Here is a 21,366-nt window from a genome sequence, read left to right on the forward strand (position 1 = left end):
TGGATAAGGTGAAGAAAAACTGACAACTTGACATTTCCATTGCCTTATTGGGAGCACATCTCCAGTTGATTTTTTTTTTTGCAAATGCACATGCTGCACTCAATATGCCACAAGAAATCATCTTTCTGTTCTTTCCCTGTCCGCCCACTTTCAGAGTCCAGTTAGTCTCGTAGGAGATGACTTCCCAAGGACACCTGGGCAATGAAATGATGGCAGCTGTGGTTACATTTGTGGACATTTTCAGACTTGTTGCCTTACTGCTGCCATGCTTGTGTCAGTCAACCACTTCTGCAGTGCTTACCGTCCATGAAAGCGCTTCACGTCTCTGATTTAGAGGCTTTGCACTCAGCACTGACAGCCTCCTCTGGCTGGCTTAGAAATGCTTCTCAGCTCCAGGGGTTGAGAAAAGGTGCCAAAGTCCAATTCACTTACGGGACAATCCAGAACAAAGACCTCCTGCTTATGGAAAAGGCCCATGAATTAATAATCACCTAATTGACTTTTAAGACTTTTTTTCACTGCTTCCCCTTTGGCTTTTGTGATGTCAGATGAAAATCGGGGCGTTGTCGCTGTCTCTGTGGGTTTTGCTGCAAACACGGTCTACTGCTGAATGGTAGAATTGAGGTCAGATGTACAGATACTACATTAGGATGGTTTTGAAAAAAGGCACATGGGGCAAAGAGTGCACACAGACTGATGTAGTTCCCACTCCTCCCTGTTAAAAACAGTGAGGCTTTAAAAAAGTAGTTAGTAGTTTTAGTGTAATGCTGTGTTTCTGGGAATTAATGTACATTTTAGACATGAACTGAATATTACTTTTGTTATAAATACTCATTAGGTTGATGTTTTGCAATAACGAGACTACTTGTCTATAGTGGCTATTTAGAGGCTATTTTTGACCATTTTGAAATTTGATTAAGCCAAAATTTGTCCATTTTGAGATTAGCACAGTTAGATGATACTTGGGCATTTTGAAATTATTCCGTTTATACAATAATTAGCATTTTTTTTTTTATTATTTATATTGGTTAATAGATTATTGGCTATTATTTACACTTAATTATTTTATGATCTGGTGATATGATATCATTTGCATCTGTTTATATTGATCTTTTACCTCTTGACTAACTGATCGGCGATATATATATATATATATATATATATATATATATATATATATATATATATATGTATATGTGTGTGTGTGTGTGTGTGTGTGTGTATGTATGTATTTTTGATTACATTCTCCTTTCATGGTTTCTTAAATTGTGTTAAATATATAAAACCCATACCCTTTGAAAACACAGTAGTACACAGTGAACATAACAGAGCTGGCCACATACAGTATAGCCAGGTTCATGAGCAAAGACCAGGGAAAGGGAGGGGAGAAAAAGAGAGACCCCTACCATCAGGTTCTGGTCATCTGGTCTCTAATAATGGATCTGACCTGCTCAAATGTTGAGGCATGTTCCTGCGGCCATCCAACCGTGTCAAAGACACACGTACTGCGCATGCCAACAGTCCCCTTCGCCTTTTTATTGGTCTCCATTTTGCTCCAGCGTGCTCCGTGATGATGTTTTTTCCTCGCTTTCTTCCTCCGTCTCTTGACAACAGAAAACAGGATACGGTAGCTGGGCTTTAGTCACGGGGGTTTGGTGGCAGAAGTGGGTTTTTGTGCCTTTTAAAAGCAAACAATTGATCAGATTTATGGAGTCCTAACAGGGCGTGACGAGGTGCATCTGTGCCCAGAGGCAGTGGGCCACCCTCCCCTCCACACGTGCTGCAGGCCTCCAGCAGGCAGCTGCTCCCCTGACCTCAAGTTATTCACTTGCAATTGTCTGTTAAACAGAATTTACAATGAAAAAATTTCCAATAATAGTGAAATAGTGTACTTAAGCCTTTTTCAATCATACTTAGAGTCACAGGAAATTGTTTTGTTGGTTTATTTACATGTATTTAGCTTAAAAGCATTTAGCATAAAAGCATTAGCTAAAGCGTTCTTTGTTTACACTCTATCCCTGCACTCCCTAACAAAAATGTACTATGGTACCCACCAAAATTCCACCCAAATACCACAGCTACTGTCGTTTTTGTTTAAACTTATAGCTAGTCTTTTAAATGGCATTAGCAGCTTGTTTTTGATGACACTGGTGGCTAATACAAAGTTTCCACAATTTTATTGAAGTAAAAATAACTACAGCTGTTTTTGGTGGAAAAGTGATGTTGCAGAACATTCAATGCACCTGAAAAGGGGTTTCCTGAAAGAAATCAGATAGAAAGGACTGACACAGTAGTAGGAGCAGTAAGTGGCCGGGACAGTGCCAGGACCGAAAGTAAAGGTTAATGGCAATGAATAGGAGGTTCCTTTAACATTTCCTTTGTTTATTGGTAGATGTCTAATGGGATTGGCCATGACTGGACCTAATAGTGCAGCTCTGGCTGATTGGGGGAGTCTCCGAGAGCTGCAGCAGGCAGCGTTCCCCAAAGTAGGGCCCCCCACTGAAGCCAGCGCTCAGCTGCCCTGCCCTGATTGGACCCGACACTTTAATGTCTGTCCAAGGAACATGGTCAGCTCGGCTTAAATTGACCCCCACACCCCTCCCCACAATGCCCTGCTCTCAATTTGCCCTTTCAGGAGTGGACAAATCATGGCAAATTTAACTCTTTATAGCCTCGTTATGGGCCTGTGAGAGAGGGGGGCGTCTTAAGTTTCACTGCAAATTCTTTCCCTTAGCAGCGTAAACAGCGTGTTCTCTCGACCCCTCTCTGGCTTAGTGTGGATTTACTTTTTATACGAACTGATTATTTTTACCCTGATTGCTTTGTATTGCCACCTTTAGTTTGTCTTCTTCAATTTTATTTTAATTTAATTTGATTTTTTATTCAGCTCACATACAGTAACTGGCTAGTTAGTGAAGAGTCTTTTCTTAAAAACTATGGCAACAAGAATCTCAAGAATCTATTAAGTTTTGCTAAAAACTGAAATAACTAGGGAAGGCAATTTCGTATTCCAATGAGAAGTGCAAATAAGCAACAAAAAAAGAATCGAAATAGGAACCTGAACAGAACTCTTTTTTTTTTTTTTTTTTGATACTTTCTGAAGCCGCCTGTGGTATATTTGACTCTTTTCAAGTTGGGTGAATTCCTTCGCTGAAGCCACACTTCAAATGGCTTCATCTGAGAGAGCATGCATCCTAAAGCTGCTCACCGTGGCAAACTAATGTTTTGATTAGATGTCTGTGCTGGTGTCTGATGTCCTAAACATCCAACATAGAGAAAGACAAGCCGTCAAAGCATTGCGCACTGCCTCTTCTAAGTGCCATGGGAGGAGCGGTTAAAAGACTGCATTGGTTTGGAGGGGGAGCAGCCTGCCTTAACAATCAGCCGGCCTGGGTGTTACCTGTTCAGTGGCCATATATCACAGTTTAGAAAGACATGCTGCTCACTTCCTTACAAAAAAAATAAAAAATGACTGCAATTTCTTAATTGTACCGTGAGTTTGGTAACATCAGCACTAAAAACTGCTGTAATTCTGCATCCATTTTTTCCATGTTATTGACAGTAAATGAAGATATGACAGCATATGGCATGGTGATATGACATCAGTAAAATTTGAACCACGTGAATGCTAATGCGCAGCATTTTTTTTCCCCCTCACTTTTACTGAAAACCACAGAAATATATTTAATTTCCATTACTACACATGCACTATTGTACTGCATACTCCAGTTCCCATATTCCCACACTGTTGTAGCAATCAAGAACATAAAAATGTGTATGAACACAAATATCTTGAAAAAAGAAAAGTCAGACTTACACGTTTCTTGAGTATAATTAAACCAAAGAAAAATAAATATGCTTTGTTTAAACGTTCAGTGGACTTTTACTGTAGGTTAAGCTAGCATTAGCAAGTTAATGTGTTACTACATATTCATTTTACTGCTTTTACTAGTAATCTCAGCATAGCAGGCCTCATAAAAGCCATTTTAACTGTGCTACATGTTTTTAATTGAACAATACAGTATCATTATATGACACAAAACTGCAGTTTTACTGCGTTTCATTTTTATAAAGGCTGGCTTATTGATTGATTACATGCCCTGACTGCCAAATCGGCACTGTGTTTTGACAAGTATGCTTCTTTTGTGTGTCTATGTCAGCATCCAACCAATCGGAGAGGGATCAGACGGATTCCCCGGTCCCCTCCAAGTGGCCTTCTTCAAGGTCCGAGGCAGCAGAAAGCCCCCTCTCGTCAAAACGACCCAGGACCGCTGAGAAGAGCAGTGGAGAGCAGGTGTGGAGGAAAATCTACAGCCTCTGGGAAACATTTAGAATTCTATCTGTCTGTTTTTGTGAAGTAGATTCAGAAAGACCTTATCTAATCCCCAGGCATGTAGGTCTCATTAACTGTACCCATTAATTAACAAAATATCTGAGGATGTTGTTTTCAGCCCTTTTTAATATAGAGTAGTAGAATGTAGCTGGCCTTTTTAAATTATGCATGCATTTTTTTTTTCTACAAATATTATATTACTCCATATTTTCTGCTGCTCTTGCAGTGCTAATTGTGCAAAAGGTGAAAAATCAATGTGATATTTGACAGTTGAGAGCTCTTTGAAGTGTCTACCTCTCAGAGTAGCCCACTGCTCACTGCATGGGAGATGGATTTGCGTTGCTTTGCCCTTGATTTTACCACTCGTCTCTAGAAAATAATATTTTTTTTCTTCCATCTTGTCATTATATAGATGTACCAGTGCCCCTACTGCAAGTTCAGCAACACAGATCTGAACCGGCTCAGAATGCACGTGATGACACAGCACTCAGTGCAGCCCATGTTCCGCTGCCCGCTGTGCCAGGACATGCTCAACAACAAGGTCCACCTGCAGTTCCATCTCACTCACCTCCACAGCGTGGCACCAGACTGCGTCGAAAAGCTAATTGCCACAGTAAGTTAACACAGAAGAATATTTAGGGGTAACGATCACAGCAGGCTTTGCATGCATTTGTTTCCTCTAATGAATGTCAAAGACATTCAACCAAGTTTATTTTACTTCCACAGTCAAAAGAACCTTTCTAAATATTTCCCATTCAGTCTCTCAAGTGGAAAGATATTCATTAAGCCCAGTTAATTTCTCTCTGGGAACATTTGTTTTCATGCAAGGCATGGCTGCCCTGCTATTGTGTGGTGTGAAGCCCATATGCTTTTTACACAAAAGCAACGTAGCCTTACTGCAATGTTTAGTAGTAATAATGTCAGATATCAATCTCACAAAAGACTCACAGTTTCTCATTCACTCTGCTTTTGAGGACCAAAGGTTGTTTTTTCTGTCTAATTGATGAAATTTTGAGGCTTAATTAAAATCACAAAGGAAACTGATAATTGTGATATGGCCCTTAAGAATCCTGTATATTCAAAATGAGATGTGTAAGGCTGAAGCTTGAACATTGCTGGGTGTAACACTGGTTATTACTGGATATTACTATGGTCAATATCATTTCCTTGTTTTATTAAATGTTTACAATCCTAAAGTGTTTTTTTTTTTTGCTTATTGCTTCTAGTTAAAAACCTACCTTTTGATCAGAGCACATTTTGTGCTCATTTGTGTTCTCTAGAAGACACACAAGATTACTAGGGTCTTCTCAGGCAAAAAAATCTGCAAACCAGTAGAGTTACGCAAGCTTTGATTTGCTCTCTATTTAATTTCAGTGCTGATTAGAAGAAACAGTTGGTTTGTAGGAAGTTGATGAATATTGTAATTCTTAACTTTAGAAGAAATGTTCTCGGTTTAGTGGAAAAATTATAAAAGCCTCTTGTGATTACCAAGGTCATTTGTATTCCAGGCACTCACTAGAAGCAGTAATACTTACATCATCCCTTTACGTTATTTCCCCCTCTCTAGTCCCAGAGCGCTCAGGCCTCCAGCAGCCTAGTCTGCCTGGTCCCTCTGAGAATACTCACCTTATTCCATTTCAGCTTCTACTGAGACTACTCTGCTTTCATAGATTTTTTTTTTTTTTTTTTACACACAATTTTAGCAGTGAAATAATTATGTGTAGGTTTGCCTGTGGTGTTTGAATTGCTTGCTTGGCCAATCACTCCGAATACTGTGAAGGCATCTCTACTCCCCCAGCCCCGAAAGCAAATGGTGAACACATTAGTGGAGGCCAGACAGCAATATTTTTTCTTTTATAGAGGTAATAACACACAGAGCGCTCTACAAGTGCAGTGCATGATAGTAACTGAGCTAAAACAATGCACATTAAAACCATCACCTTTTTTACAAGTAATGAGAGATGGAGAGATACTCATGTCCTGTTCCTCTTGTCAGACAGACAAGCTTAATGAATTCTGAATCAGGTGACTTTTATTTCTTGCAAACATTGCATAAAGATGCACTCTCTTCCACTCACCCTACCTCCTCCTTCCTCTTCTCTCGCTTTCCCTCCCTCGCTCCCTCACTCTATGTCTAATGTTCTGTCTGTCTAAGATAGGGGTAATGAAAATAATTGTGCTTCATTAATTCTGAGCCTGGCTAGATGATAGCCATTTGGAACTATGTTTGCCAATTAGACGGTCCAAATTAAAAGTGACCTTGGGATACTCTCAGCACTCTGCTCTATTTGCCTAATGATGCAGTTGTCTAGAAACAGTCCACTTTGTAATGTTAATCACAGGCATATTTTATTTCTGGAATTCTCTATACTGGTCACATCATTTAACAGATTTAGTTAGGAAAAGATTGGGTAAGGGAGGAAACTAAAAAGCTAAAAAAGGGCTACATTTTGCCCAGTGTGATCTTGATTGCAGAAACCAGATGTTTAAGAATGGCTGTGGTTCACTGAATATTTCTCAGTGTTTCACGCTCAGAGACGTGGGGTTGCATGGCACTTGGTATTTGATGACACTGAATTAAAGCTGCTGGCTGTGATTAGGTTTTAAATCAACTATAAAACAGTTCCTTCTCTCTGATCTCAGAAGACCAGTCAAACAGCCATGTAATGATACTATGTTTGCTTAGGTCTCTCACAGGTAATTACTCGTTTTTAGTTAACATTACTTTTATTTTACTTGAATAATGTCACAAGGTATGTTCAGTCTGAAGAAAGTTATTTAATCTACAGTTTAGTTTTTGTAAAAATAAATAAATCAATAAATAAATAATATAGCCTATATATATATGTACGTATATTATATTTATTCATTTATTTAATTCAATGCAAAAATTAAAACTCCTATAGACATGAAGCTGATGTCTGATGTGAGAAAAATATAATTGGTTGTCTCATGGGGTTGTAAAAAGAGGAAGGTTTGTAAGGAAGAGAGAGAGAGAGTGATAGAGAGAAAGAGAGAGAGAGAGAGAGAGAGGTGGGACTGGGGTAGTGAAATGCATGAATGAGGCTGATTGTTCAGTTTGTGAAGTTAATTGAAGGAAGGTGAAGCACACGAGGGCTCATCTCCCAACATTTTCCAATCTCAGTAGCTGATTATTGTTAAATAGGATCCTGTTAATGAATCTGTTTTTTTATTATTATTCTGAGAAAGAGAGAGATAGCAAGAAAGTGAGATCCTTGCATGGAGAATCATGTTAAAAAATAGAGGGGAGGTTGCTGTCATTCACACTTGATTAACTTCAACCTTCGAAGTGCCAAGCAAACCTTGGTGCACCTTTATCACAACAATATTACGAATACTTTAACTTTTCTAATTAATTTGATTATAAAAACATGCTGCTTGCCATCTACCTACATTTAAATGTATTGGCATTTTGTATTAATGACTTTTTTTCAAGTAATATCTTGCATAATTGTTTTACATTAAAATATTCTGGTTTGCTGGAAAACATATTAATGAGCACTGTATGTTAAAGTAAGAGTGCTGATCATTATCCAAAAATTGAAAGTTGTTGCATTAGCCAGAATTCCAGGCTGAATTATGGCATTTAACCATTGCACCAAGCTTTTCTATTGGAATGAAAAGCACATTTTATGAGGTGGAAGACTTATTTAATTAGGCTCTCTAATAAGCTTTTCAACTGGCCAAGGAAGACCACTCAGCCCATCACACTAATTGGCTCCAGCAACAGAACTATCGCAGAGCATGACAAAACACCATCAGTGATCAAAGTGCAAATTCCATGGATAGCAAATTAAGTCGTCTGTGTGAAAGTGGGAGACAGTAAACGTGTTTGTGTCCAGTTCAAATAATATGATTATCTTATGAAATTATTTATTTTTATATTTGTAGCACTCATCTCACTTGTACCACCTTACATTCATCTTTTTGCTTTAAAAAATACTAATAATAAAAAATGAAGGATTACTGTATATGTTGCAGAAATTTTGTCTGTTTTGAATGTGAAATTTGTTTGCCCCTTACCTTAATTTGAGATGTTCTATTTTTATGGCTTATAATTAATATAACAGATACTATGTTTTTATTTTTCCAGGTGGCAGCATCAGAAGTACTGCCAGCAAGTATTTTCATACCAGTCCCTGGAGCAGAAAAGGATACTCAAACCACACCTCAGTCAATGGTCAACTCTGATGACATTAAGAAACAAACAGGTTAGAATGTTGTGCAATTGAGGAAACATATTTTAAACACACACATGCACACATGTATATGTAATGTTATCAACATTTTTATGTGTTTTTTTTTTTTTTTTCTGAATGCAGAGATGGCAGATGTTGAGCCTGAAAAAGGAGTTTGTCTGGCCTCAGACACTGCTGAAGCTCACAAGTCTCCTCTTGAGGAACAGCAGCCTGGAAGAGATGATTCCACTGGTTTCCTCTGCTGGAAAAAGGGCTGTAACAAAGTCTTTAAATCCTCCAATGCCCTTCAGATGCACTTCAATGAGGTCCACAATAAAAGGCCCCAACTGCCTGTCTCTGATCGTCATGTCTACAAATATCGCTGCAACCAGTGTAGCTTGGCATTCAAGACAATAGAGAAACTTCAGCTGCATTCCCAATACCATGTAATCAGAGCAGCTACAATGTGTTGTTTATGCCAGCGTAGCTTCAGGACCCTACAGGCACTTAAGAAGCATCTGGAGACCAGTCACCTGGAGTTAAGTGAAGCTGACATCCAGCAGCTCTATGGAGGTTTACTGATGAATGGAGACCTAATGATTATGGGTGATCCCTCACTTGGAGAAGACCAGGGAGCTCTTCTTGATGATGAGAAAGAGGGAGACGAAAGTGATCCTGAGGAAAAGCAAAGCCCAACTGGTAGTGACTCTGGATCTTTGCAAGAAGATTCTGGATCTGAACCCAAACGAGCCCTGCCATTTAGGAAAGGCCCCAACTTTACAATGGAGAAGTTTCTTGATCCATCCCGTCCTTTCAAATGTACAGTCTGCAAAGAGTCATTTACCCAAAAGAATATTCTTCTTGTACACTACAACTCTGTGTCTCACTTACACAAAGTCAAAAGGGCCCTACAGGAATCCACCACTGGTCAGCCAGAGCCCACAAGCAGCCCTGACAATAAACCCTTCAAGTGCAGCACTTGCAATGTAGCATACAGCCAGAGCTCTACACTGGAGATTCACATGCGCTCTGTTCTTCACCAATCCAAGGCCAGGGCAGCAAAGCTTGAAGCAGCAGGTGGCACATCTAGTGCTGTAAGCAGTAGTGGCCCAAGTGGAAGCACTTCTAATAGCACTTCAACCCCAAGCCCTATTCCAGCCACTAACTCAACTACCACCTCCAGCAACAGCAGCAGCTCTCCAGCTGGAGCTCAGACAGCACAGAGCATCATGGGAGGTAATCATCTGTCAAGTCATTCTCACAATGTTGAGAATTTGGGAAACTCAACTTGTCATCCCTCTCCTTCTGAAAATAATGAAGTGAAAAAGAAGAAATTTGCAGATATGCTATCTTCGAGGAGTCATCAGCAACAACTCCAGCAACAGCAGCAGCAGCAGTTAGCCCAGGCTCAGGCACAGGCACAGGCTCAGTTCCAACAAGAGCTCCAGCAGGCTGCTCTCCTTCAGTCCCAGCTTTTTAACCCTCTTCTCCAGCACTTCCCTATGACAACAGATGCTCTTCTTCCTCTTCAGCAACAGCAGCTGCTTTTTCCATTTTACATTCCTGGGGCAGAATTTCAGCTTAATCCAGAAATGAATCCAAGTAGCTCTTCATTAAACTTGAGTGGATCTACTGCTTCACTATTGGAAGAACAGAAAAACACTGCCCAGCAGGCCCAGCAAAGCTGCTTACAACAACAGCTTATGCACCACCACCTTCAGCAACAGCACCAAGCTCATTCCCACTCCCAAGGGTCAAGCCAAATGGCTTTACTTCAGCAGAGTGCCCTCTCTCACCCTGTAGACAAAAAGCCAAAGCCATCTCCTCACACCGGGAAAGAAAGAGAGTTGCCAAAGGATAAAGAAATTAGTGATAAAGCTGAGGATCATGTTCCAAAAGATATGTCAGACAAGTCCAATGAAAAGAAAGATGCTCCTCAAGCTGTTGTAAATGTGAACCATGACTATGGATTTCCTCCTCCAAGGATTGCCTCAGATGCCAGAGGGAATGCCACTAAAGCCCTACTGGAAAATTTTGGCTTCGAGTTAGTAATTCAGTACAATGAGAACAAGCAAAAAGCACAAAGAAAGTCAACGGGATCTCTGTCAGGATGCAGTAGGTCAGCTGGTATCACTAGAGTGGTTGACCCCATTGAAGGATTAGAGAAACTGGAGTGTGAGTCTTGCGGTAAATTCTTTTCCAACATATTGATTCTCAAGAGTCATCAGGAGCATATCCACCAGGCTTTCTTTCCATTCAGATTCCTAGAGAGATTTGCCAAAGAGTACAGAGAACAATATGACAAGTTGTACCCACTGAGACCTCAGACACCCGAAGCTGCTCCACCTCCTCCACCGCCCCCACCCCCACCTCCGCCTCCCCAGAGGGTACCAACACCAAATATACCTGTTTCTGCTCCTACCCAGACACCACCAACTGTTACAACCCCTCAACCCCCAGTTTCACTGGCCCAAATTCCAATGCCAATGGATCTCCCTCTCTTCTCTCCACTTATGATGCAGCCCATGTCACTCCAGTCATTACCTTCTCAGATTCCTGCCCAACTGCCAGCTGTGGAGCCCAGTCTGGCCACTGATCTGGCCCAGCTCTACCAACAGCAGCTTACCCCTGCCATGTTGCAGCAACAGAATAAGAGACCCCGTACCCGTATCACAGATGACCAGCTAAGGGTGCTCCGCCAATATTTCGATATCAACAACTCTCCCAACGAGGACCAAATTAAGGAAATGGCAGATAAATCAGGACTCCCCCAGAAAGTCATCAAGCACTGGTTCCGCAATACACTCTTTAAAGAGCGACAACGCAACAAAGACTCACCTTATAATTTTAATAACCCTCCAATTACAACTCTTGAAGATACCAAAATTGATTCAAAGCCACCCTCCCCTGAGCCTCAAAAGCCAGAATCATTTGGAAATAAGAGGTCCTCAAGGACAAGGTTCACAGACTACCAGCTGAGGGTACTGCAGGATTTCTTTGATGCTAATGCTTATCCTAAAGATGATGAATTTGAGCAGTTATCCAATCTTCTGAGTCTTCCAACTAGAGTCATTGTTGTGTGGTTCCAAAATGCCAGACAGAAAGCCCGTAAGAATTATGAGAACCAGGGAGATGGAGGAAAAGAAGGTGATCGACGTGAGTTATCTAATGACCGATACATTCGTACTACCAACTTAAACTATCAGTGCAAGAAGTGCAGCCTGGTTTTCCAGCGCATATTTGATCTTATTAAACACCAAAAGAAGCTCTGTTACAAAGACGAGGAGGAAGATGGGCAATATGACAGTCTAAATGAGGACTCTTTGGATCTCTCTCATGAATACTATACTCTATCTGGGTCATCAGGTCAAACACCAGTGCCCACATCTTCAAGCCTCTGTCCTCTTCCCCCTTCATCCTCTGCATTCTCTAACATCACATCATCTGAAAACGAGGAGCCTACACCAGCTAACACATCAAACTTGTTTGATGAAAAATCAAAACACTCTTCAGAAGCATCATTCGCCCAAAGAGAACATACATCTTTCAAACAGGAACAGGAAACCATTCATCCATCTGAGACTCCACAGCAGAGACCACAAAGAGAGGAAAAGACACATACAGTCCCAAAGAATTCAAAGCTTTCTTCACCTTCCCTGTCCCAACAGCAACAGCACAGTGGTCCCTCCATTTCACATAACAGTCAGATCTCTCAGAGCTCCCACATGGCCCTTAATCCTCATTTAGCCTCTGCCTCACAGCAGCAGTTGGCCCAGCAAATGATCCCATACCAGTGTGAGCAGTGTAAACTTGCCTTCCCTTCATTTGAACACTGGCAGGAACACCAGCAACTGCATTTCCTGAGTATCCAAAATCAGTTCATTCATCCTCAGTTTTTGGATCGCCCAATGGACATGTCCTTTATGTTGTTTGATCCCAGCAACCCTCTGCTTGCTAGCCAGCTCCTTGCAGGAGCAATACCTCAAATGTCCAGCAACTCTGCCACCTCCCCATCAACACCTACATCCACTATGAACTCCCTGAAGAGGAAATTGGAGGAGAAGGCAGGAACTAGTCCAGGAGAAAGTGACAGCATGAATAGTGGAGAGGAGCCACAACGAGACAAGCGCCTCCGAACCACTATTACACCAGAGCAACTAGAGATTCTGTACCAGAAATATTTGCTTGACTCCAATCCTACTCGTAAAATGCTTGACCACATTGCTCATGAAGTGGGGCTTAAAAAACGAGTGGTACAGGTATGGTTCCAAAACACAAGAGCCAGAGAAAGAAAAGGTCAGTTTCGTGCTGTTGGGCCAGCTCAAGCCCACCGGCGCTGCCCATTTTGTCGAGCCCTATTCAAAGCTAAAACTGCCCTCGAGGCCCATATTCGTTCACGCCACTGGCATGAAGCTAAACGTGCTGGTTATAACCTAGTGCTTTCCGGTATGCTACCTGAACAGGAGGCCATGCAGTTGAAGATGGATCCTCTGGATATCTCCAGCTATGCTCATCTTGCCCAGTCTAACAATGATGTGCAAAGTTCATCACTGTCACCTGTGAGCAAAAGCATGGACTTGTCTCCCAGGGCTCTCCTGAGCCCAACATCTATCAAAGTTGAGGGAGCAGAGGAGTTTGAAAGCCCAACCATTTCCTCAGTAAACACAAACTTTGATCAACATAAGCTTGATAACGATGATTGTTCGTCTGTGAATACAGCCATCACTGACACTACCACTGGTGATGAGGCAAACATTGACAATGATAGTGCTGATGCAAAGCACAGCCATAACAGTGGAGATTTTCTCTCTAAGTCTGGGGGTGCAGTCCCCTCCATTGAGAACGATGAACAAATGTCCTCAGGACTGGTGAGCCCTGCAACAAGCTTCTATACAAAAGACTTTGAAAATGAACATATTATAGACTACAGTGAAACATCTAGCCTGGCCGACCCTTGTTCACCAAGTCCAGGAGCCTCTGGTAGCAGAAGCATTGATAGTGGAGACAGGCCTGGTCAAAAACGCTTCCGAACACAGATGACTAATCTTCAGCTTAAGGTGCTCAAGTCTTGCTTCAATGATTATAGGACTCCAACCATGCTGGAGTGTGAGGTACTTGGCAATGACATTGGACTTCCAAAGAGAGTTGTTCAGGTTTGGTTTCAAAATGCCCGTGCTAAGGAAAAGAAAGCTAAGCTCAGCATGGCTAAGCACTTTGGTATCAACCAGACTTCTTACGAGGGACCTAAGACAGAATGCTCTTTGTGTGGTGTTAAATACAGTGCTCGCCTGTCAGTACGAGACCACATCTTTTCCCAGCAACACATCTCCAAAGTAAAGGATACCATTGGAAGTCAGCTCGATAAAGAGAAAGAGTACTTTGATCCAGCGACGGTTCGTCAGCTGATGGCACAGCAGGAGATGGATCGTATCAAGAAAGCAAATGAGGTCCTGGGACTAGCACAACAACAAGCCATGCAGCAACAAGGGATGTTTGACACACCTGCTTTGCAAGCATTGAACCTTCAGTCAGGTTACCCAAATCTACAGGGGATCCCCCCTGTTCTCCTGCCAGGTGTTGGTGGTCCCTCCATACCAGGCTTTAACTCATCCAACTCAGGTATGTCATTACATTTAGTCTCTAGTATGAGTAAGACTTTTAAAATATGAAGTGTACAATGATCTACTAATTCTCAGATATATATTGCAATAATCCTAATCATGTTGTGTTTCTATATGTCAATTTCTGCAGCTATAACCCCTCCGAAACCTCCAAACCTCCTGAACATGCCTGGTGCCAGCATTCCCTCACCTAGTCTCCCCACATCTGGTTTACCCAACAAGACCCCTTCCTCCTCTTCATTGGCCTCACCCAGCCCAGCTCAGGCCAGCACATCTGTCGCACACTCAAGCCCTACCCCCACATCCACATCAAACTCTTTGATGACCCAGCCAGGCCTTCATCCTGAAGCTCCTAAAGATCGTGTTCCTGAGAGGGCCAGGGAGAAAGAGAAACCCAAGGAGAAGGCTGAGAAGCCCACCACACCATCCTCAGCTGGGGGTACTTCTGCTCCCTCCACTTCTGCTGCCAGTGCCAAGAAAGAAAAAACAGACACTGCTGTTCCGGCCACCTCGATGCCAACACCTGGAATGGAGTATGTGGTTGATACTGCCCAACTTCAAGCTCTGCAAGCAGCTTTAGCTTCAGATCCAACAGCTCTGCTAACAAGTCAGTTCCTACCCTACTTTATGCCTGGCTTCTCTCCATATTATGCCCCTCAGATACCAGGTGCTCTTCAAGGAGGATATCTTCAGCCCATGTATGGCATGGAAAGTCTTTTCCCCTACAACCCAGCTTTATCACAGGCCCTGATGGGGCTGTCACAAGGATCTCTGCTTCAACATTACCAGCAATATCAGCAGAGCCTGCAGGAGGCACTTCAGCAGCAGCAGAGGCAGCTTCAGCAGATCCAGCAACCCAAAGCAAGCCAAACTTCACAAAACTCGGTGGACCGTAAGGACTCTGTCAAAGATACAGTAAAAACAGAGGAGCAAAAGAGCACTCCCTCATTTGAAGCCTCTTCCTCTTCCACTCACAACAACCTAGCCACTGAGCAGTATGAAATGGATAGCAAAGGTGCAGACCCCCATCTTGACCAATATATCATCCCTAAAGTTCAGTATCGGCTGGCGTGCCGCAAGTGTCAAGCTGTCTTCAGCAAGGAGGAAGCGGCTATTAGCCACCTCAAGTCAATTTGTTTTTTTGGTCAGTCTGTGGCAAACCTGCAAGAGATGTTGCTTCGGGTCCCAAACAGCGGGAATGCAGCAGAGGTCAGCCTTTATGACTGCCTCGCCTGTGACACCACACTAAAAGGGGACAAAGCGCTCAGTCAACACCTGGTTTCAGCCTTGCACAAACACAGAACAATCAAGAGATCCAGAAATGCCAAAGAGCACGCTACTAATTTATTACCTCACTCTTCAGCCTGCTTCCCCAGTCCTAACACCGCATCTACCTCGCAGTCTGCCACTCACTCAAACAACACCCCATCCCCTCCACCAACAACGTCAGCCACTACACCATCTTCATCAGCGTCTGCATCTTCATGCACCTCCTCCTCCTTCACAGCCACTCCACTCAACACAATAGCTACAGGCAAATCATGGTCCCAGACCCCTTTCTCCAGAGCTTTAGCTGGGAAGTCCAATCTCCCTTTGTCTGCATTGTCTTCTTTTCCTCCAGTTTCCTCTCCTTCAACGGTTACCTCAAGTTCATTGAGCACCTCAGGGGTCCAGACCTCGATACCAACAGACGTCTTTTCCGACGAGTCTGATTCTGACAGCAGTCAGAAGTCAGCAGACAGGCTGGGCAGGCCAGCAGAGGAGCCACAACAGCTTGGCTGTCTCAAAGACAGCAGTAGTTGTAGTAGTAATGTCGCTAGTGTAGGATCGGACTCCATCAGATTGTAAAAGCTTTCAGTGATGAACAATATATATATAAAAAAAAAAAAAAAAAAAAACAGAAGACGAAAGAAAACAAAAGAAAAAAAAAACAAGAAGAGCAGCAAAGTTTCAAAATATGTTTAAAGTATACAAACCAATTTCAGAAAAAGATGTGTAAAGACTAACTGCAATTCCAAAGCTTGTAACCAAAAATTTTAATGTTAGTGGATTGTTTTCCCATATCAACATGCTGGTTTTAGTTTATTACAACTCTTTATATATATATATATATATATATATATATATATATATATATATATATATATATATATATATATAGATCACAGCAGTTAACAGTCGATTATTTCTAGTGGAATGCTGTATTGCAGTGGACTGCCTCAAAGTTATTGGAATGGTCCCACGATTCTCTCAACAAAGAACAAGTCAACAAATGTCCCTTATTTGCATAAGTATTTCCACTTAATAGCACAGTCACATAAAGCCAGTATGTACTGTATGGGACAATAGTCTTACAGTTTGCTTGCTATCTAAGCATTCAGATACCAATGGCTTGCTAAAGAAAATACAAATAATGTCTATTTTATTCTCAGGTCAACAGCTCACAACCTTTTCTTGTGTTACAGAAAGTCATTATTTAATGAATTTTGTTCCAAACAAATGATAGACATTTATGTTTTTGTATCACATTTATTGGCATAAAGTATTCAGAAATGATACTAACTCAACTAAAGATTATGGGCATTCAATGAGAAGCTGAATTGCTGGTTTTAAACCTTAAATATTATCATTTTATTTTATTTTTTATTTTATTTTTATTTTTAATGGGACAGTTACTTATCCCATTTTACCCATACACAAAGAGCATTGCAGACTTGTAGGGGGGGGCATTTTGTTTTTGTTTTTTTAGGAAAAAAACTTTTTTGTATTTATGATAGATATATACATTTTTGGTGTTCAGTAGATTGTTGCATTGGAAATGAATTTAAACAGTATGGTAGACTGAAAAATCTTTGTGTACATTTAGCTTTTGTGTCGTCCAACTTTAAGGCGCTTCATTTGTTGTTGTCTTGGTCATTCCAATAGACTAGATTAAGGAGCAGGAAACAATCTCTACTCTATTTCTGTCCAATTCTCAGCTTCTGGTTTTTGTTCTCCCAGCTGAATCTCTTTGTCACATGGGGTTTCTCACCTTTGGTTGGTGCAGCATTGACCAAAACCGAAGAGAAATCTGGGGTGTGTTTGAAAATTGTTCAGATATTTGTGTTACCTTAGTGCACTTACCACTGTCTGAATTTTTCTCTTTCTATCCATCTGTTCCTCCTTTTTCATCTTTCTGTAACCCCTGCCTTTGTAGATTTGGAGATAACTGCCTCTCCTTCAGCACTACAAAGCAGATACTTGTTTCCATGTAGAGTGGCTACTGTCTGCTATAGGTTTTATGTTCATTTCAAATTTTGTGTTGCCATATATGAAAATGAAAAAAGAATAATAATAATAATAATAATAATAATAATAATAATGCTCATGCTTTAAAACAAAAAGAAAATCCAAAGACTTAACACTTACACCATTGGTGCACAAAGATGAGAAAAGAGGCTTCTTTATACTTGAGAATTTGTTGCTGTTTTTAAGGAAAGAAAACAAAGTTTTAAAATAAAAGAAGTACGCATCAGAGTTGCCGTTTTTGCTTCTTTGCAAGCAGACAGGTGGCATTTTTACGTCAAATACAAAGAAAACCAAAAATCAAAAAGGGCCCTTGTCCTTGCATTGTGGAGTAGCACCGTTACAGAGCCATTGCAGTTTGTAAAATAGAGGTTTTGTTGAAGTTTCAGTCACATATGTAATCAATTTTTTTCTTTTGTTGTCTTTCTGTAAAAAAAAAAGAAAAAAATACACATAAATATATATATATATAAGGTCTGGTCTTTGAGGACATGTTTTGCTGCTAATGTAGATTTGGAAAGGAAGAGTACCTAGATGCATGCTCCTTTTGCTTTTTGGCTAAGCTTTAAGAAAAAATAAAACAAACAATGAACCATTTCCCTGCCCCTGCAAAATCTTTTTTTTTTCTGTTGAAAATAACGGAACTTGAAAACTGTGAATATATGTTCCAAAGGACATTTTGGCTTTCTTTTTCTTTTTTTTTTTTCTTTTCTTTTTTTTGAACAGACCAATGTTAAAAGCCAATGATCTATAACGTTTGTGAAAATAACAGTGCATTCCAAATACTACACCTGAGTTTTAATTTCTTTACTGCTTCTTTTTATTCAAATTGAGTATAATTCTATTTTATCCCATTTCTAAGGTGATTGTAAGCTGTTTTGCAACTCTGCCATCATGGTTTGCTGAATATCCAGTTATGATGTGTTGAGAGTGAACAGAATCCCTGCAGCCATTAAATGACATTACTCACTTGAACTAGATCACCAAGTCATAGTGGTTACCAAAAATGTACATACTGCAACCTGTCGGGCACTTATCTTATCTTAACCTGATTTGGTGTCATCATGCTTCTTGATTCATAACTAGTCTCAGAACGAAAGGCTGTTTGGCAAAGTCAGCCTCTCCTCCTGGAAAAGCAAGTAGGGGAATTTGTTGTCTGTAGGGTGTAAAGCCATTTTCATGCTGGAAATGTCTGTTGTGGTTCTGTAAGGGGCATTTTCATTCCAAAGCATTATGAGACTGGGGAAAGCAGGATTTGTATTAGGTGTCCCTTGTTTTGCATGGTGACTAGGTAGATGTGTCCAAAGAGATCCCTCACTCCAAATTATTGCGATGGAAATGTTTGCGTTTAACCGAAATGGCCCCCATTCAATCGTAAATGGATATTTACATGCTATTGCAGTTGGGTTCCTTTGATCTGCAAGCTGATCCACTCCTCACAATCCATGTTATCTATAATATTGTTCATAATTATTTTTTAGAAGCCTGATATTGTATAGTTTATTTTTGAATGCTTTGCATTGTTTTGGTCTCAGATAATATCTTTATGGTTGTTTTCATGTAACTGTATGTTTTATTTTGTTTTGTTTTTGTTGTTGTCCATTTATAAATTAATGTTGCAATGCCAGCTTTAAATTGAAATCTCATCTATTTGTTTTCTATCATTCTCTGGCCACTTTATGGTGTTACAATGTTCCTATATTTGTTTGTCTTGACACAGTTGTATCTCTTGCTTCCAAAGTGTTCTCGTTTTTTATAGGCTCTTGTGTGGGGCAGAATTCCTCACTGTTTCAGCCAGCATGGACTTTGTATGTGCGAGCGTGAGTGTGTGTGTGTACATGTGTGTTTCATAAGAGCCAGCATCAGTCTGAGTTTTTATACTTTGTATTCTATTTTCTACTTTTATTTCGCACCAAAACATACTGAACTGCAAAGCTGAATCTTCAGTAAAGGGTTTGAAAAGTCTGATTTTCACAATAATTGCGTAACGTGGTGAAAGAAGATACCGAAGCACTGAGCAGTTATTATTTTCATTAGTGAATGTGGCCAAAGCGTAATGCAGTCGAAAACACGAAAAACTTTAGTTGGTGCCCCTGATGAGTGTATATTTATTGTGGTTAATCCTACATGTGGCTGATATGCATCAACTCTCATTGGGATACTTGATTTATTTTATTGTTTATTTTTTTGGACATTTTGCAAAGAGAGAACGAAAACGACAGGTTTTGCTGTAGAGGTCATCCTTTTGCCCACTGTGAAAATTAACATGTATACAGATATAGATATATTTAAAGAAGACATCAACACTTTTCTTTGAAATGACAAAGAAGGAAATAAAGAGAAACGAACTCTGGGAAACTTGAGAGATGTCATTGAGATGACAGAGAAGGCTGTTGTTGACACACCAAAACTGGGCATGGGAGCCAAAGGCAGGGCAGACGCGCCCCGATATCAAGTCATTATTTAAATAACACTATATGCCGATGGGAGTGGACTCTGCAACCAGTGGACATATGTGACACGGAGAGGAATTTATCTCCTTTTTCTCTCTCTGGTTCTGCATCTACTTGGACATTTTCTGCACTTCTGAACGGGATGGACTCAAACACTCGCATACGTTGTCTCCCAGTGCACGATGTTGCTACCGGTTTCATTTCCTCCTTCCCACTTCAGTGACTGACACATGATTCCACTCTGGCGTGGAGTCGACCGGATCCATCCAACCATAAAGAGTGACTTTACTGTTCAAGGGGAGGGGATTTTCCTGTGTGTCATTCCTAAGAAAGCAGATAAACACAAAAAAGCGAATCAACCAAAATGAATAACCAAACTAACAAGCAACCAAAAAAAAAAAAAAAAAAAACGAAAAAAAAAAAAAAAAAAAAACATTTGCTCCAGTTTCAAGGATGAACTGCTGCTGGAGCTTCCTGTTCCTTTAGTGGCTACTGATGCCACAGCATTTTGGATGCTTTTTGTGTTTCCTATTTTTTTTTCTTTTTTTTCCTCTTTCGTTCTCCTCAAATTATTCCTCCTCCTCCGAGCCTCACAAGCACGGCTCTGTGGCTCCAGGTAGCCCATCCGAGGGTAGAACTTACAGCCTTGCAATGTACAAAAAAGAGCAAGTTAAACCAAAAATGTTGTTCTTGATGTCTTTTCTATACTGTAGTCTTGTTAGCTTTTTGTTACTGTAATTATATGATGAAGATTTCCAAACTGTACCAAATTACATGGAGACTAACATACATAAACCACATGGACTTTTAAAGAGAAACTTTTGTCACAAAAACCTTGTTGTCCTAGTTAAGTTGATTGTAGATGGTAATTGAATATACTCCTTTGAAAATATTTCATCAAGTATGTTTCTTGCTCATTGTGATACATTAAAAAGTATGAGCATTAACGTTTATTGTGTGATGCATTTTTGGCATGATTGAAGTGAGAGAGAGAGAACGCCAACCAAAGTTCACATTTGTTTATTACTTTTAATTCTAATTCACATTTTTGGCATTAAAAAACAAATGGAGCCAATAATAAGCAACTATGTCTCATAGCTCATCTGATCATTGGCGTGAGCTTGATTTTGAAAACGTAATTAACCCTAATTGCAATTAATCTAATGCAACATGCGCATGACTTGACAGCCCCTAAACATACATTCCCAGTAGTGCATTGTCTTGTTGGTATGGTATTCTCTGCAAGAGCAGTCACATTGAAATTCCTCTTAGGGAACATTCATGAACAAGATTAATTAGAATATATTAAACAAGATACGTAGACACGTAGCTAATTAGAAGTGGCTGTTTATGACAAATTGAACCTGATTAAGACTTACAGTCAAATATAATTCCAAGTGAAGTTTGCTTTTAAAAGCAAAGCTCTGAGATTCGATTTGACTTGTGCAAAGGATCAAATGCAACGTTCCAGGCTA

General features: G+C 40.5%; 1 protein-coding gene across 2 annotated transcripts in view; it reads left to right on the top strand.

Moving 5' to 3' along the window:
• The window catches only part of LOC128016486 (zinc finger homeobox protein 3), a 152,341-nt gene extending 131,503 nt beyond the window's left edge, over positions 1-20,838 (top strand). For both annotated transcript variants that reach the window (XM_052601015.1, XM_052601014.1), the window contains exons 6-10: positions 4,161-4,294; positions 4,746-4,946; positions 8,448-8,565; positions 8,677-14,151; positions 14,284-20,838. In XM_052601015.1, the coding sequence (XP_052456975.1) occupies positions 4,161-4,294; positions 4,746-4,946; positions 8,448-8,565; positions 8,677-14,151; positions 14,284-16,001 (7,646 nt within the window). In that variant the 3' untranslated portion in view covers positions 16,002-20,838. The remainder of the gene's footprint in view (positions 1-4,160; positions 4,295-4,745; positions 4,947-8,447; positions 8,566-8,676; positions 14,152-14,283) is intronic.
• The last annotated feature ends 528 nt before the right edge of the window (positions 20,839-21,366 follow it).

This window comes from Carassius gibelio, chromosome A7, assembly GCF_023724105.1.
Source record: "Carassius gibelio isolate Cgi1373 ecotype wild population from Czech Republic chromosome A7, carGib1.2-hapl.c, whole genome shotgun sequence".
NCBI lineage: Eukaryota > Metazoa > Chordata > Actinopteri > Cypriniformes > Cyprinidae > Carassius > Carassius gibelio.